The sequence below is a fragment of the Hemiscyllium ocellatum genome, chromosome 9, assembly GCF_020745735.1.
Source record: "Hemiscyllium ocellatum isolate sHemOce1 chromosome 9, sHemOce1.pat.X.cur, whole genome shotgun sequence".
In the NCBI taxonomy this organism is placed as follows: domain Eukaryota; kingdom Metazoa; phylum Chordata; class Chondrichthyes; order Orectolobiformes; family Hemiscylliidae; genus Hemiscyllium; species Hemiscyllium ocellatum.
The window spans coordinates 59153090-59168659 of record NC_083409.1 but is presented as its reverse complement, the minus strand read 5'-3'; the positions used below and the strand labels follow the sequence as shown (position 1 = coordinate 59168659).

The 15570-nt window shown below is 40.0% G+C and overlaps 1 protein-coding gene across 1 annotated transcript in view; it reads left to right on the top strand.

The window, feature by feature from the left end:
- dnai4 (dynein axonemal intermediate chain 4) overlaps positions 1 to 15570 on the top strand; it is a 116453-nt gene that overhangs the window by 34332 nt on the left and 66551 nt on the right. Inside the window, exons 7-10 of the mRNA XM_060829574.1 lie at positions 3048 to 3209; positions 5227 to 5421; positions 6422 to 6576; positions 11963 to 12049. Coding sequence (XP_060685557.1) covers positions 3048 to 3209; positions 5227 to 5421; positions 6422 to 6576; positions 11963 to 12049 — 599 coding nt within the window. The remainder of the gene's footprint in view (positions 1 to 3047; positions 3210 to 5226; positions 5422 to 6421; positions 6577 to 11962; positions 12050 to 15570) is intronic.

Genomic DNA, 15570 nt, shown 5'->3' with positions numbered 1-15570 from the left:
GTCTTAATTGATTGCATTGGAACCTTCCCTAACACAAAAGTGGGAATTATTATTTGTTGATCATAATAGAAGTCAAGAGTGTGGTGCTGGAAAAACAACAGGTCAGGCAGCATCCAAGGAGTATGAGAATTGATGTTTCAGGCAAAAGCCCTTCATCAGGAATTCCTGCTGTGCCTTTCTAGCATCACACTCTCAACTCTGATCTCCAGCATCTGCAGTCCTCTCTTTCTCCATCATAATGGAGATGTCTACTAGATTTCCAGAGGCCATTCCATTATGCAGTATCACAGCTAGAAGAATTGTAGTACAATAAGTCAACGTTTTTACTAGATATGGATTATCCACAGAGTTGTGATCAGAACAAGAGTCAAACTTTAAATCGGAGAAGTTATGGAAAGCTGAGGAATAAATTTAAGAAAGATGGTAAGGAGAGCTAGGGAAATAAAGGCCAGTGAGCCAGATGTTGCTGATGGGCAAGTTGTTGGGGGCAATCCTGAGATACAGGATTTATATGTATTTGGAAAGGCAAGGATTGATTAGGGATAGTCAGCATGGCTTTGTGCGTGGGAAATCATGTCTCTCGAACATTGAGTTTATTTGAAGAAATAACAAAGAGGATTGATGAGGGCAGAGCTATAGACATGATCTATGTGGACTTCAGTAAGACGTTCAACAAGGTTCCTCATGGGAGATTGGTTAGCAAGGTTTGATCTCATGGAATACAGGGAGAACTAGCCATTTGGATATAGAACTGCCCGAAGGTAGAAGACAGAGGGTGGTGGTGAAGAGCTGACTTTCAGACTGGAGGCCTTGTGACCAGTGGAGTGTCACAAAGACCAGTGCCTGGTCCATTACCTTTCATCATTTACATAAATGATTTGCACGTGAACGTAGGAGGCATAGTTAGTAAGTTTGCAGATGACCCCAAAATTGTAGGTGTAGTGAAGAGCAAAGAAGGTTACCTCAAAGTACAATGGGATCTTGAACAGATGGGCCAGTGGGCTGAGGAATAATAGATTGAGTTTAATTTAGATAAATGTGAGGTGCTGCACTTTGGGAAAGCAAATCAGAGCAGGACTTAGATATTTAATGGTACGGTCCTGGGGAGTGTTGCCGAACAAAGAGACCTTCACGTGTAGGTTTATAGTTTCTTGAAAGTGGAGTCGCAGGTTGATAATATAGTGAAGGCGGCGTTTGGTATGCTTTCCTTTATTGGTCAGAGCATTCAAGTATAGGTGTTGGGAGGTCATGGTATGTGGCTGCACAGGATATTTGTAAGGCCACTTTTGGAGTATTGTGTACAATTCTGATCATCTTCCCATTGGAAGGATGTTATGAAACTTGAAAGGGTTCAGAAAAGATTGACAAGGGTTGGGGGATTTGAGCCATAGGGAGAGGCTGAAAAGGCTAGGGCTGTTTTCCCTGAAGTGTCAGAGGCTGAGAGGTGACCTTGGAGGTTTATAAAATCATGAGGGGCATGAACATGATAAGGTCTTTTTCTTGAGGTGGAGGAATCCGTAGCTGGAGGGCATAGGTTTAGAGTGAGAGTGGAAAGATATACAAGCTACCTAAGGGGCAATGTTTTCATGCAAAGAGTGGTGCATATTTGGAATAAGCTGCCAGATGAAGTGGTGGAGGCTGGTACAATTCCAGCATTTAAAAATCATCTGGATTGGTATATGAATAGGAAGGGTTTGAAGGGATATGAGCCAAGTGCTAGCAAATGGGACTAGATTAGTTCAGGATATCTGGTTGGCATGGATGACTTTGAGGGTTTGTTTCTGTGCTGTACATCTCCATGACTCTATGACATGAGGTGAGACAAACACTGAAATTTAATTAAGGAAAAATTGTAAGTCCAAGTTCAGAAACTACATGCTTTGACTAAGCGGTGAGTTGGCTAGACAGCACTTGAAAAAGGAAGCAGACAAGAAATCAAATGTTCATAGTTTTGCTAAAAGAAATAAATTGTCTATATTACTATCAGTGGTATGTGAGATTTAGTGGTCATTATCAAATCAAAAGGAAATTGAGTGAGGTGAATTATTTGGTAAGAATGCCAGGTAGGAGGAAAGCAGAAATTGAAATAAAGAACCAAATCCAGCTGATTCTGAATTTGTTATTCCACAAATTGAGTTGGATAATGAGGAAATTCTTAAAACTTAGGAAAATTATTACGTTACCTTCCAGAGGAAAATCAAAATGGTCTGAAAGACTTATTATATGAAGAGATATGTGGGAATAAGCTGGGAAGAACTAACATGACTATGCATGGTGTAGATGTTGGAAATTCTGTTCCATTTAAGCAACATCCTTATAGATTTATTAGTACAGATTCAGAAAAGTGATTGAAAGCATGTGTTAAGACAATATAATCAAAGTGAGTGACTGAAATCCATTCGCGCAATTGTGATGGTAACAAAAGCATTTATCTGTCGATTACTGCAAAGTAAATGCAGTTACAAAATCTGATTCGTATCCTATTCCATGGCTGGAAGATTTTATAAAGAAGGTGGGACAAGCAACTTATATTTTGAAGCTAGACCTACTTGAAGTATACTGGCAGGCACCTTTATCCAAGAGTGCAAAGGAAATTTCATTTGATACTGAATGGACTTTACCATTTTAAAGTTATGCCATTTGATATGAAAAATGCACCAGCCACTTTCAAAGACTAACTCATAAAGTCATTTCTGGATTATATAATTGTATGCTGGACAGTGAAGATCTCATGACTTTAAGTCACACATGGAAGAAACAGTTGGAGTATCTATCAGAATTGTTCATCTGACTTCAGAAGGTGGCCTTAGTGATAAACCTTACTAAGAGTCAGTTTGCAAAAGCCCAAATGAAGTTCGTAGGCCATATCATTGGACATGAACAGATGGCCCCAAGGGATGTGAAAAGAAAGGTTAGTAGGGAGATGACCTACCATTCATCTCTATTATTTCTTCTGCCGTTCACAGATCTCATCCAGGGCTAGAAAAGTTATTTAAATTTTCAGTTAAGAGTTTGACAAACAGTTCCTATTTGTTTTGTTTTTCTAGGTGTTATGGCTACAACATGGGACATGTATGATAGTTTTAAAGAAGGAGAAGTGCATGAAGATATTTCCTCTGATCAATTAACTCAGCAAAAGGATTTGTCACAAATTAATTTTGACAAAACTGTCCTTCGAACTTTATCAGCTCTAAGTTCAATAGGTTTAGGTAAGAATGGAACATAAACTGACCACTGAAAAGAGATCAATCCAAAAGCATTCCAGAATTACCTCTGAAGAGGATATGCTGTAAACTGAGTTACAGATTAATGGTAAAAGTATAAACATGGAACTGTTTTTGTCTGAAGCATAATATGACATTGTTCATTATGGTCAATCAGCAATCATCATAGCTTCCATTATTACCATTCCACTTATTTTTATTAATTTAAAAAAAAACACAATTGAATCTATTGTTACACAGTTTCTCTGTCAATGAAAATCGATTTTTTGGATATACATCATTGCAAAATAAGTAGTTCAAGTGAGTATTAGATTGGATTGGATGGAAAACAAGAAATAGTTACATGCTATAATTTGTTGTAAAGTAAAGCTTAACTAATTCCATCAATAATTTTGTGAGGGTATTCTCAGTCACCTCTAATCTAATCACCTTAGATTAGATTACTTACAGTGTGGAAACAGGCCCTTCGGCCCAACAAGTCCACACCGACCCGCCGAAGCGCAACCCACCCATACCCCTACATTACCCCTTACCTAACACTAGGGGCAATTTAGCATGGCCAATTCACCTGACCCGCACATCTTTGGATTGTGGGAGGAAACTGGAGCACCCGGAGGAAACCCACGCAGACACGGGGAGAACGTGCAAACTCCACACAGTCAGTCGCCTGAGTCGGGAATTGAACCCGGGTCTCAGGCGCTGTGAGACAGCAGTGCTAACCACTGTGCCACCGTGCCGCCCATAATATTGAATTGATGAAAATCTAAAAAGTGGATTGTTTGAGATTTTTACTGAGCTTCAATTGAAATTACAACATAAATCTCTGAAAATTCTAGCTGTTCAATTTTAATTTTTAATCTATCATGTGACAAAAAGGCATTGATTTAATCATTTTCCACCAATGCATACATTTTAACTAATCATTGTCATACAGTGAGTGAAACACAGAGATGGTGACAGAGCAATAATATCACTGGATTAGTAATCAAAAGGCCAATGCTAATGCTCCAGAGATTGAATTTAAATCCTACTCATGGAAGGTAATGGAGTATAAAGATATCCATCAGTAATAGTGACTGTAATACCTATCGTTAAATCTTTTAAAGGAAGGATGTCTGCTGCTTTTTCCTGAGCACCTTTCATGTAACTCCAGTAATATGCGTAATTGTTCTCTGAAATAGCCACATAGTTCAAGAGCAGTTAGTGTAATAATCATGTCCTTCTATTTTGCATCTTTCAAACTGTGGAAGTCAAGACTATAAGACCATATGATATAGGAGCTGAATTGGGAGCTATTTGGCCCATCATGTCTGCTCTGCCATTTTTATCATGGCTGATAAGTTTCTCAATGTCATTCTCCTGCCTTCTCCTTGTAACTTTGATCCTTTTGATAAGCAAAAACCTACCTATCTCTGCTTTGATGCTACAGACTGTGGAAGCCAAGTTATTGAATACATGAATTCCACAGATTCACCATTCTTTGGTGGAAGAAATTCCTTCTTATTTCAGTTCCTTCACTCTCAGGCTGTGCCCTCAGTTCCTATCCACCTAGTGGAAATATCTTCTCCACATTCACTCTATCCAAGCCTCTTAGCCCATTTTTATAGTTAATGGTGATTGTTAATCTGCTGAATCTGTTCCATTATTTGTGCTGCAACCAGTTAGAATGAAAACAATGATATGGATGATATAATGCTAAAATAATTCATGGTCCTCATAGGACCCGACCTGGGACTTCAGAAAGGATTATAGAGAATGGAACCTCATCCCAGCAATCTGGAAATTGTTCAAGCGAGCATTTGTTATCAGTTCTCTCAATTTTATGGCTTCATTTTGCCAACCAGAGTCTTGGATGTACAAGGGTGTAAGAATGTAATTCATTTCAGGATCCCCACCTACAGATAAGGAAGCTGAAGGTATTGTAATGCCTTTCCCTTTTAGAAGATGGTGTACTGAAGCAAGTTTAAATTATGATTTAACATATTAAAATTTATTATCATAGAAAGTCGATCCTCCACTTCAGCGGAGTCAGAGAGTATCGTCACTGTTCAAGGTATTGACGAATTAGACCATGATCCAGAAGAACTCCTTAAAAATGAGAAACTAAAGCATGACTTATTCATTATGGAACGCGTCATTATGGAGAACATTTTCCAACCTAAACTCGCTGCTTATCGTCAACTGCCAATATTACCTGGTAATTTATAGTAGTTTAGGACAAAAAGATTGCTGAAATGTTCAAGTGTTCACTTATTTGATACTAAAATTTTGTTTAGGCATCAGGATTCTTGTCAGAACCACATGCAAGTCAGGCAGTGGCAAAGCCAATAGTGAGATTTGCCTGGAATCAGAACCAAGTGTTCTGTTCAGCAACTGCTGTTATTCTGAGCAGTGCCACGAGGAGGACATGGCTGCTGCCAGTAATGCATGCCTGGAGTTCCAGGATTACAGAGGACGCAGAACAAAAGATAAATGATGTGCGTTGGAGTGAGAGATAGTTTTCAGTCTTGGGGATAGAAAGACTGTGGGGTCAGAACCAAGAGCAGGAGCACAGTTCCCAACAGGTAATCTCTACCCCATCTCTTGTCCCAAGGTTTGATTGCCTTTGATCATGGAATGCTATCCCCCACATCCCTCCCAACTCTTCTCTTCCCCCTCCCCCACCAACCCTCCCAACATCAAATCACACAATGAGATATTGAGACAGGTGATCAAAAATGGATCAAAGAGGTGCGTTTTATAGCATTTCTTAAAGGAAAAATTGAAAAGCCTGGAAAGAGAGAATACAATGGATTGGCAGTGCCCTACAACCAGACAGGAAGACTCCAGACAGGGTGGAGTGGTGGAAATTGACACTGCTGTCATATTGGACACATATCTAACAGTAACCTAATACTTCAATTGATTTCAAGAGTGAAAAAAGTTCAAAAATAAAGTTCACAAAGAGTAAATAAGAAAGGAAAGAAAATAATGATAAAATTAATCTTAATGAAGCATCTTAAAAGTAGGTTAAAGTTTTATGTTGGATTAAATCAACAGAACTGCTATGTCAAATAATCCCACCAAAGATGAAGTGTGACCCATGCATTATCAGATGTTTCAAGATTCAGATTTCAAGTAATTCTTCTTTTTCCTTTCTAGTTCCTCAACATGAAGTGTAAACAGTATTTTAATATTTAATTCTTAATATTGCCTAGATCCAGATGGTACAACTAATGGTGAGGACGAGGTGGTGGACAGCATAATGCTGTTGGATATGATGAGTCCAAGACTGCAACCACTATGGTCTTTTACCTGTTATCTCACCAAAGGGCGTAATGTTAGCTGCATGGTTTGGAACAAACATAACTTGGTGAGTAAACTTAAGGAGACAACAAAATAAATCATTATGAAGGTGAACTAGTGCAGTGATGAAGGTGAACTAGTGATGATATTAATTGACAGCTTTGTTCATGTTAAAATTATACACAGAGACTTGAACACACCAGAAGATTGTCCCCAGGAAGCAATAATTTACTTAACTGGTTACATAGATATCGGGACTATGTAGAATTCACATTGGTGGCTTGTTGTCATGGATTGGTCTTTCATCTAACTCTACTCTCATGACTTGTAGGTGCTATTTGTGGATGGAAAGCATTAGGGAATTTGGGTAGTTCTAATGCTAATCTCTCTTTGTGTTGCTGCATTATTGTCACTGACGGGGGAATGCTTGTGAAGAGAAGAATGTCTGTCTGTTTTATTTGTAGACAGACGCAGAGATTCTTTGTTGTTGCATCGGAGATGTTGGTCCAGGTGGTGGAGGATGGAGGTGTTGAATGTTTGGGAATGAGGTGAGGTGGTGTGTGTCGTGGCGGGTAAAAGTTGTTCAGTCAATATCCTTGTTGCCAATGAGAAGTAATCACTAAGGAGGTTATCTAAAGGAACTTAGCTTGCAGGATATAGTTGCAAAATTGAAAAAGCTCAATGACTTCAGCAAAATTGTCAAATTAGGAGCTCTATTGCTCACATATCTACTGTTTGCTCACACCTTAACTATCATGAGTTATACTACTCACAGCACTCCTTTCTCCCATTTTCCTTCACTGTCCTGCAATCACTGCCCCAAGTGTCACTCATTTACTTCCTCCAACATGAAACTACACCTACTACTCTAAGTCTTACATGTCCAATTATCTCCAATGTATTTACATCCTTCCTTAAATAAGGAGGCTAAAACTGCACACAGTATTCACCAACTGAAGCATAACATCCCTGCTTTATTTTTAATTCTATGAGTAATAAAACATAGTATACCATTGGCCACCTTAATTATGTGCTTAACCTGCATACTAACTTTTGTGATTCATCACTAGAAGATCCAAATCCGTCTGCACATTGCAATTGTACAATCCATTTAAGCAACACTCTGCTTTTTCATTCTTCCTGTCTAAATGAACAACTTCACATTTTTCTACATGATGCTCTATCTGCTAAACAGTTGTCCACTCACTTAACTTATCTGTGTCTGCCTGCAACTACCTTATGGCTCCTTCACATTATACTTTCCTACTTGGAATTATCTGCAAATTTAGCTACCCTGCCTTCTCTCCCTTCACCTAGTCATTAATGTCAATTGTAAATATTTGAGGCTCCAGCTCAAACCGTTGTGAGACTCCACACATCACTTCCTGACAGTCAGACAAAGACCTACTTATGTATACAGTACTCTGTTTTCTGCCAGCTAATCTATCTTCTATCTGTGCTGATATGTTGCCCCCAGAGTATGAACTTTTTTTTACCTCTATATTTGTGACTTTTGATCATGTTTAGTAATAAAAGTGTAACCAAATTGGTTTGGCTACTTTTGGAATCTAGATGAGTTCTGGACTCCCTCCTAGAGAAAAGATGCAGTTAAAGTTGAAAGAGTGCATAAAAGATTTATAAGGGTGTTGCCAAGGTTGGAGGGCTTGAACTACAGTGAGTGACTGAATAAGCTGGCTCTATTTTCTATGGAGCATCATAGGCTGAGGGGTGATCTTATATAAGTTTATAAAATCATGAGAGGCATGAATAGGGTGAAAAGTGAAGATTTTTTTCCCAGTGTTGGGGAGTGCAAAACTGGAGGATATAGGTTTAACGTGAGAGGGTTCATGCAAAGAGTGGTGCTTGAATGGAATGAGCTGCCAGAGGAAGTGGTGGAGGGTGATAGAATTACAACATTTAAAAGACATCTGGATAAATACATGAATAGGAAGGGTTCAGACAGATATGGGCCAAATGTTAGCAAATGAGACAAGATTTATTTTGGATACTAAGATTAGATTACTTGGTGTGGAAACAGGCCCTTCAGCCCAACAAGTCCACAACGACTCGCTAAAGCGCAACCCACCCAGACTCATTCCCCTACATTTTACCCTTTCACCTAACACTACGGGCAATTTAGCATGGCCAATTCTCCTCACCTGCACATTTTTGGACTATGGGAGGAAACTGGAGCACCCGGAGAAAACCCACGCAGGCACAGGGAGAATGTGCAAACTCCACATAGTCAGTTGCCTAAGGCGGGAATTGAACCCGAGCCATATCTATTCGGCATGGACGAGTTGCACCATAGGGCCTGTTTCTGTGCTGTATAACACCATGATTCTATGTCCTGATTTTACAATAGAGAGTTTAGTCACTCCTTTGAAGGTTGAGACTACTGAAGAAGTCTGCCAATAAATTTGTGTATAATGACTGACAGCACGGAGAATTTGTATTCCTTCTTTTGTCAGGATTTCACATTTCGAGCAAATAGTAATTTCTATGAACACAGTAGTGGAGTTCTCATTTTGAAGCCCTTGGTGAAATCTCTGACTTCTGTATTGGCAGGTTGTGCTCCTGCCATGGAAGCTAGCACTGCATTAGAAGCTTGCTTCTCGGGTCCAGTGTTGACAGAAGTTTTCCAAGTATATGTTTTTTTCTTGGGATGTTGACACTGCTTGAAAGGCCAACATTTGTTGCTATTTCTGATTATCTGCACTAATGGCATGCTAGGCAATCTCAGAAGACTGTTAAAAGCCAACCACATTACTATGGGTCAAGGGTCACATAGGATGGCAGATTTTCTTCCTTAAATAATATTATTAAGTCTGATGGGTTTTTACAACAATCAGTAATAGATATAGTTCCACTAGCTGCTACAGTGGGATATGAATTTGTGTCCCAGAACATCAGCCTAGCCTTTGCATTACCAGTCCAATGGTATTACCACTACTCCACCATCTCCACTAACACCCTGTCTCCAGCTGTTACTGTATGCCCCTGCCATCAGCATCAGCCTCCAAGGCTATATGAAGTGTCTTTAACTGAACCTCAGTGTGTTCCACCATTCAGCCTATAGCCAATAGGAATACATCTTTTAAATATGCTGTGATAGATAACTAAGCCCCACCAAGCTTTCAGAATATTGATTCTTAATTGCTTCCATTAACTATCACTTAGATCTCTTGAGTTGTTAAAATAAAATTTCTGTTCAGTATGTTTTCAGCTCATATCTTTAGTCAGTTGAGAGCAAGACCCAAAATGTTTTTAAATAGCACACAATCTGCAATCTCTGACATTTTGAATACTGGGGAAGCTGGGAATGCCACAAAAACTTTGTGCAGTATCATTAGTTCCCCACCTGGGAAATGTTTACATTCCTCCGATGTTTTGAGACTCAGCCACTTCCCTGATTTAGTGGTACATAGAAAATTAATGTACTGTTAATAGAATTAGTACCCTAAATGATTAGGGCCAGTATGGACCTTTAGTGTAAGATTGCTACACTTGCTATATTGAATGTATAAGGACCAGCTAAATAAATGTGGTGCAACAGAAGTTTTAGGCTATAGTAGTTTGTTCACTCATAATATCCTGCTGTATTATAATCCATTCATGGAACTTGACAGTGACATACAATTTTATCATCAGTTTGATTTTTTTTTGTCTTTTTGTGTTATTTTAAAATATGTCCCATTTGAAACTGTTCATTAATTAATGGGACTTTGCAAACTCCAAAATCTGGAGCTGTGGAAAATGGGAAATTAATACAGTTTCATCAGTGATAGTTAAAAGCAGAAAATGCTTACATTACTGAAGTGGTGTTTTGTGAATTGATTGTGAACAATGCATAAACCAGATATGAAAAGGTAAATGATCTGTTAAGTAATATTTATTTATTATTAAGAATTTATTTATTCTTAAGAAATGAGTTGCCGAGTCGATATAGAGACGTACATCATGGAAACAGACCCTTCAGTCCAATTCGTCCATGCTGACCAGATATTCTATATTAATCTAGTTCCATTAAACAGCACTTGTCCAATATTACTCTAAACCCTTCTTATTCATATACCCGTCCAGATGCCTTTTAACTGCTGAAATTGTACCAGCCTTGCCACTTCCTCTGGCAGCTCATTCCATACATGTGCCGGTCTCTCCATGAAAAAGTTGCCCATTAGGTCCCTTTTACATCTTTCCCTTCTCACCCTCAACCTACATTCTCTAGTTCTGGGCTCCCCCAACTCAGGGAAATGATCTTGTCTATTTACCCTATGTGCCCCTCATGATTTTATAAACTTCTATAAGATCATCTCTCAACTTCCGACATTCCAGGAAAAATAGTCCCAAACTATTCAACCTCTCCCAATAGCTCAAACCTTCCAACCCTGGCAACATTCTTTCTGAACTCTTGTGTCTTAAGAGTTATAAGTACGGGACTGGGTTTAGTCCTAGCCCTTCAGCATTCCACTGGCGGGTCTGGAAATCATCAGTGAATGGATGAGTCTCTATGATTGTTGAGGTGAACCTAATTACCTGATGGCAAGCTCATGAATTTGACTGCTGTGGGCTTACTGCTGGATCACATGGCAGGGGGAAGGTCCCCCTGCCATCAGGTAATCTATATCACCTGATGTCTACATGGAAAAGGTACCATATTTAAAGGACCGCCATGCAGTTTAGATTTCTGGCATCTTAATTTCTTCGACTCCAGCAAAGAAAGATGTTCTAAGGTCCAGGGAAAATAATTGTTTGCAACCACACAGGATCATTCAATGGTGTCAATGTCCATTTGAGTTCTAAGATGTCACAGTCCACCCACTATGTTCTCTCAAGCAATGGAGGAGAAGAAGGATAGGGTGGATTTTCCCATGCTGTCGCTATCTCTCCTTTCCCTGTAGCTATCCCCCTAACTGTCCAAGCAGTCAGGACTCAGAAGTGAAATGTCACTTAAAGTGATGGTCCCTCTGCACCTCAATTGTGTGCTGCCCCTTCAAATTTTGGATCAGTTCTGTGTCCTGAACTTTTTACCTATGGCACTATCCCTCAGCCTATCAGCTCAGCAAGTTTTTACACAGAGAATTATCTTCAGGGTGAATCCTATGCCTCTGTGACTCACTTTCCTGGAAGTCCAAGGGACTGTCACTCTGAATAAAGGATACCACATGTAAGTCATCAGTTCATACGTTATTGAAAGCATGAAAGACATGTGTGAGTTTCACAAAAGCAGTGTTGTAGGATTAACTCAAAATGAATTACATAAAAATTATATGCAAATTGGCAATTGAGCATTAACTAGCATATTTCCTGTTTTGTTACCTTCCGGCTGTTGACTTAAATTGCTTACAGATAAGTTTTGAAGTATGCTGTTCAGTAACAACTTATAATTGTTTAGGAAGTTCAGATTGCATATATATTATGATAGGCATAAATTATTTTGTCTTGATATACAGGACCTATTGGCAGTTGGTTATGGGCAATTTGGATATAAGGAACAAAGAGGGGGATTGATTTGCTGCTGGTCCCTGAAAAATCCCATGGTGAGTTGAAAAATTGTGTAATTAAAATTTGGAGCTAATTCTTACCAATGCAGACTAGAGAAAACTGAATTTTCCTTTTTGCTGTTGTGGTTAAGAATCATCTAGACTTGAAACGTTAGCTTGCTTTCTCTCCATGGATGCTGCCTGACCCGCTATGATCTCCAGCATTTTTTTGTTTTCAGTACAAATTCCAGCGTCTAGAATTATTTGCTCCTCCACTATTGACTGTCATGCAAAGGGTTACAACTAAACTGAGAATATGTGCGATATCCACCATGTGTTCAGTTCTAATTGCAACCTGAGTTAGGAAGGACTTATTGTTTGTATCAACACTGCATACTTAAAGTAAGTCCTCACTTATCACCGATTTGTTCAATGTTGCTTGCTTTAACATTGGTCTTAAAATAGAGGTGATACATGTGTTTAACATTGTGAAGTTCACTACCATGTCATTTAGAGTCATAGTCATAGAGATGTACAGCATGGAAATAGACCCTTGGGTCCAACTCGTCCATGCTGACGAGATATCCCAACTCAAATCTAGTCCCACCTGCCAGCACCCAGCCCATATCCCTCCAAACCCTTTCTATTCATATACCTGTCCAGATGCCTTTTAAATGTCGCAATTGTACTAGCCTCCACCACTTCCTCTGGCAGCTCATTCCATACACGTACCACCCTCTGTGTGAAAATCTCAAGAGGGTTGGAATATAAAAGCACCGTTGTGCTACTGAGAATTTGTAAAGCTCTGGTTATGCCCCATTTAAAGTACTGTGTCCAGTTTTGGTCCTCACACCTCAGGAAGGACTTACTGGCACTGGAGCGTGTCCAGCGGAGATTTACACGGATGATCCCTGGAATGGTAGGTCTACCATACGAGGAACGGCTGAGGATCCTGGGATTGTATTCATTGGAGTTTAGAAGATTAAGGGGAGATTTAATAGAAACTTACAAGATAATACATGGCTTGGAAAGGGTGGACGCTAGGAAATTGTTTCTGTTAGGCGAGGAGACTAGGACCCGTGGACACAGCCTTAGAATTAGAGGGGGTCAATTCAGAACAGAAATGCGGAAACATTTCTTCAGCCAGAGAGTGGTGGGCCTGTGGAGTTCATTGCTGCAGAGTGCAGTGGAGGCCGGGACACTAAATGTCTTCAAGGCAGAGATTGATAAATTCTTGATGTCACAAGGAATTAAGGGTTACGGGGAGAATGCTAGTAAGTGGAGTTGAAATGTCGATCAGCCATGATTGAATGGCGGAGTGGACTCGATGGGCCGAATGGCCTTACTTCCACTCCTATGTCTTATGGTCTTAAAACATTGCCCCTTAGGTTTCTTTTATATCTTCCCCCTCTCACCCTAAACCTATGCTCTCTAGTTATGGAATCCCCCACCCCAGGGAAAAGACTTTGCCTATTTATCCTTTTCATACCTTTCATGATTTTATAAACCTCTATAAGGTCACTTCTCACCCTCCAATGCTCCAGGGAAAATAGCCTCAGCCTGTTCAGCCTCTCCCTGCAGTTCAAATCCTCCAACCCTGGCAAGATCCTTGTAAATCTTTTCTGAATCCTTTCAAGTTTCACAATGTCTTTCCATTAGGACGGCAACCAGAATTGCACACAATATTCCAAAAGTGGCCTTACCCAATGACCTGTACAGCCACAACATAACCTCCCAACTCCTGTACAACACACACTGACCGATAAAGGAAAGCATATCGAACACCACCTCCATTATCCTATCTACTTGCGACTCCACTTTCAAGGAGCTATGAGCCTCAACTCCAAAGTCTCTTTGTTCAGCAACACTCCCTTGGACAATGGTGTGTTGCCTCCCTGGTGCCAGGATCAAGAATGTCTCAGAGAGGATACAAAATTTTCTCAAGAGGAAGAGGACCCAGCAGGAGGTCATTGTACACATGGGAACCATAGGTGGGGAAAAAGACGAGATTTTGAAGGGAAAATATAGAGTTAGGCAGGAATTTAGAAAAGGAGGTCCTCAAGAGTAGTCATACCTGGATTACTCCTGGTGCTGCGAGCCAGTAAGGGTAGGAATAGGAGGATAAAGCAAATGAACGCGTGGCTGAGGAGCTGGTGTGTGGGAGAAGGATTCACATTCTTGGATCACTGGAATCTCTTCGGGGGTAAAAGTGACCTACAAGAAGGACGATTACACCTGAATTGGAAGATGACTAATATACTGGCAGGGAGATTTGCTAGAGTTGCTTGGGAGGATTTAAACGAGTAAGGCTGGGAGGGTGGTAACCAGGAAGATAGTGAGGAAAGAGGTCAATCTGAGACTGGTGCAGTTGAGAAAAGAAGTGAGTCGAACAGTCAGGGCAGGCAGGGACAAAGCAGAGAACAAGGTAGGACTGATAAATTAAACTTCATTTATTTCAATGCAAGAAACCTAATAAGGAAGGCAGTTGAACTCAGGGCCTGGTTAGGAACATTTGACTGGGATATCTACAGAGATGTGACTCAGGGATGGACAGGACTGTCAGTTTCAGAATACAAATGCTACAGGAAGGACAGAAAGGGAAGCAAGAGAGGAGGGGGAGTGGTGTTTTTGATAAGGGACAGCATTACAGCTGTAGTGAGGGAGGATATTCCCAGAAATACATCCAGGGAAGTTATTCAAGTGGAACTGAGAAATAAGAAAGGGATGATCACTTTATTGGGATAGTATTATAGAACCCCAATATTTAGAGGGAAATTGAGAAACAAATTTGTAAGGAGATCTCAATTATCTGTAAGAATAATCGGGTGGTTATGGTCGGGGATTTTATATTTCCAAACATAGACTGGATCTGCCATCATGTTAAAGGTTTAGATGGAGAGGAATTTGTTAACTGTGTACAAGAAAATTTTCTGAATCAGTATGTACCTACTAGAGAAGGTGTAAATCTTGACCTACTCTTAGGAAACAAAGCAGGGCAGGTGACTAAGGTGTCAGTGGGGGAGTACTTTGGGGCCAGCAACTATAATTCTATTAGATTTAAAATAGTGATGGAAAAGGAGAGACCAGATCTAAAAGTTGAAGTTCTAAATTGGAGGAAGGCCAATTTTGACGGTATTAGACAAGAACTTTCAAAAGCTGATTGGGGGCAGATGTTTGCAGGTAAAGGGGCAGTTGGAAAATGGGAAGCCTTCAGAAATGAGATAACGAAGGCCCAGAGAAAGTATATTCCTGTTAGGGTGAAAGGAAAGGTTGGTAGGTATAGGGAATGCTGAATGACTAAAGAAATTGAGGATTTGGTTAAGAAAAGTAAGCAAGCATATGCCAGGTATGGAGAATAGATAGAGTGAATCCAGAGAAAAGTAGAAAGGCAGTAGGAGTATACTTATGAGGGAAATCAGAAGGGTAAAAAGGGGATATGAGATAGCTTTGGCAAATACAATTAAGGAGAATTCAAAGGGTTTTACAAAAACGTTAAGGACAAAAGGGTAACCAGGGAGAGAATAGGGCTCCTCAAAGATCAGCAAGGTGGCCTTTGTGTGGAACTGCAGAAGATGGGG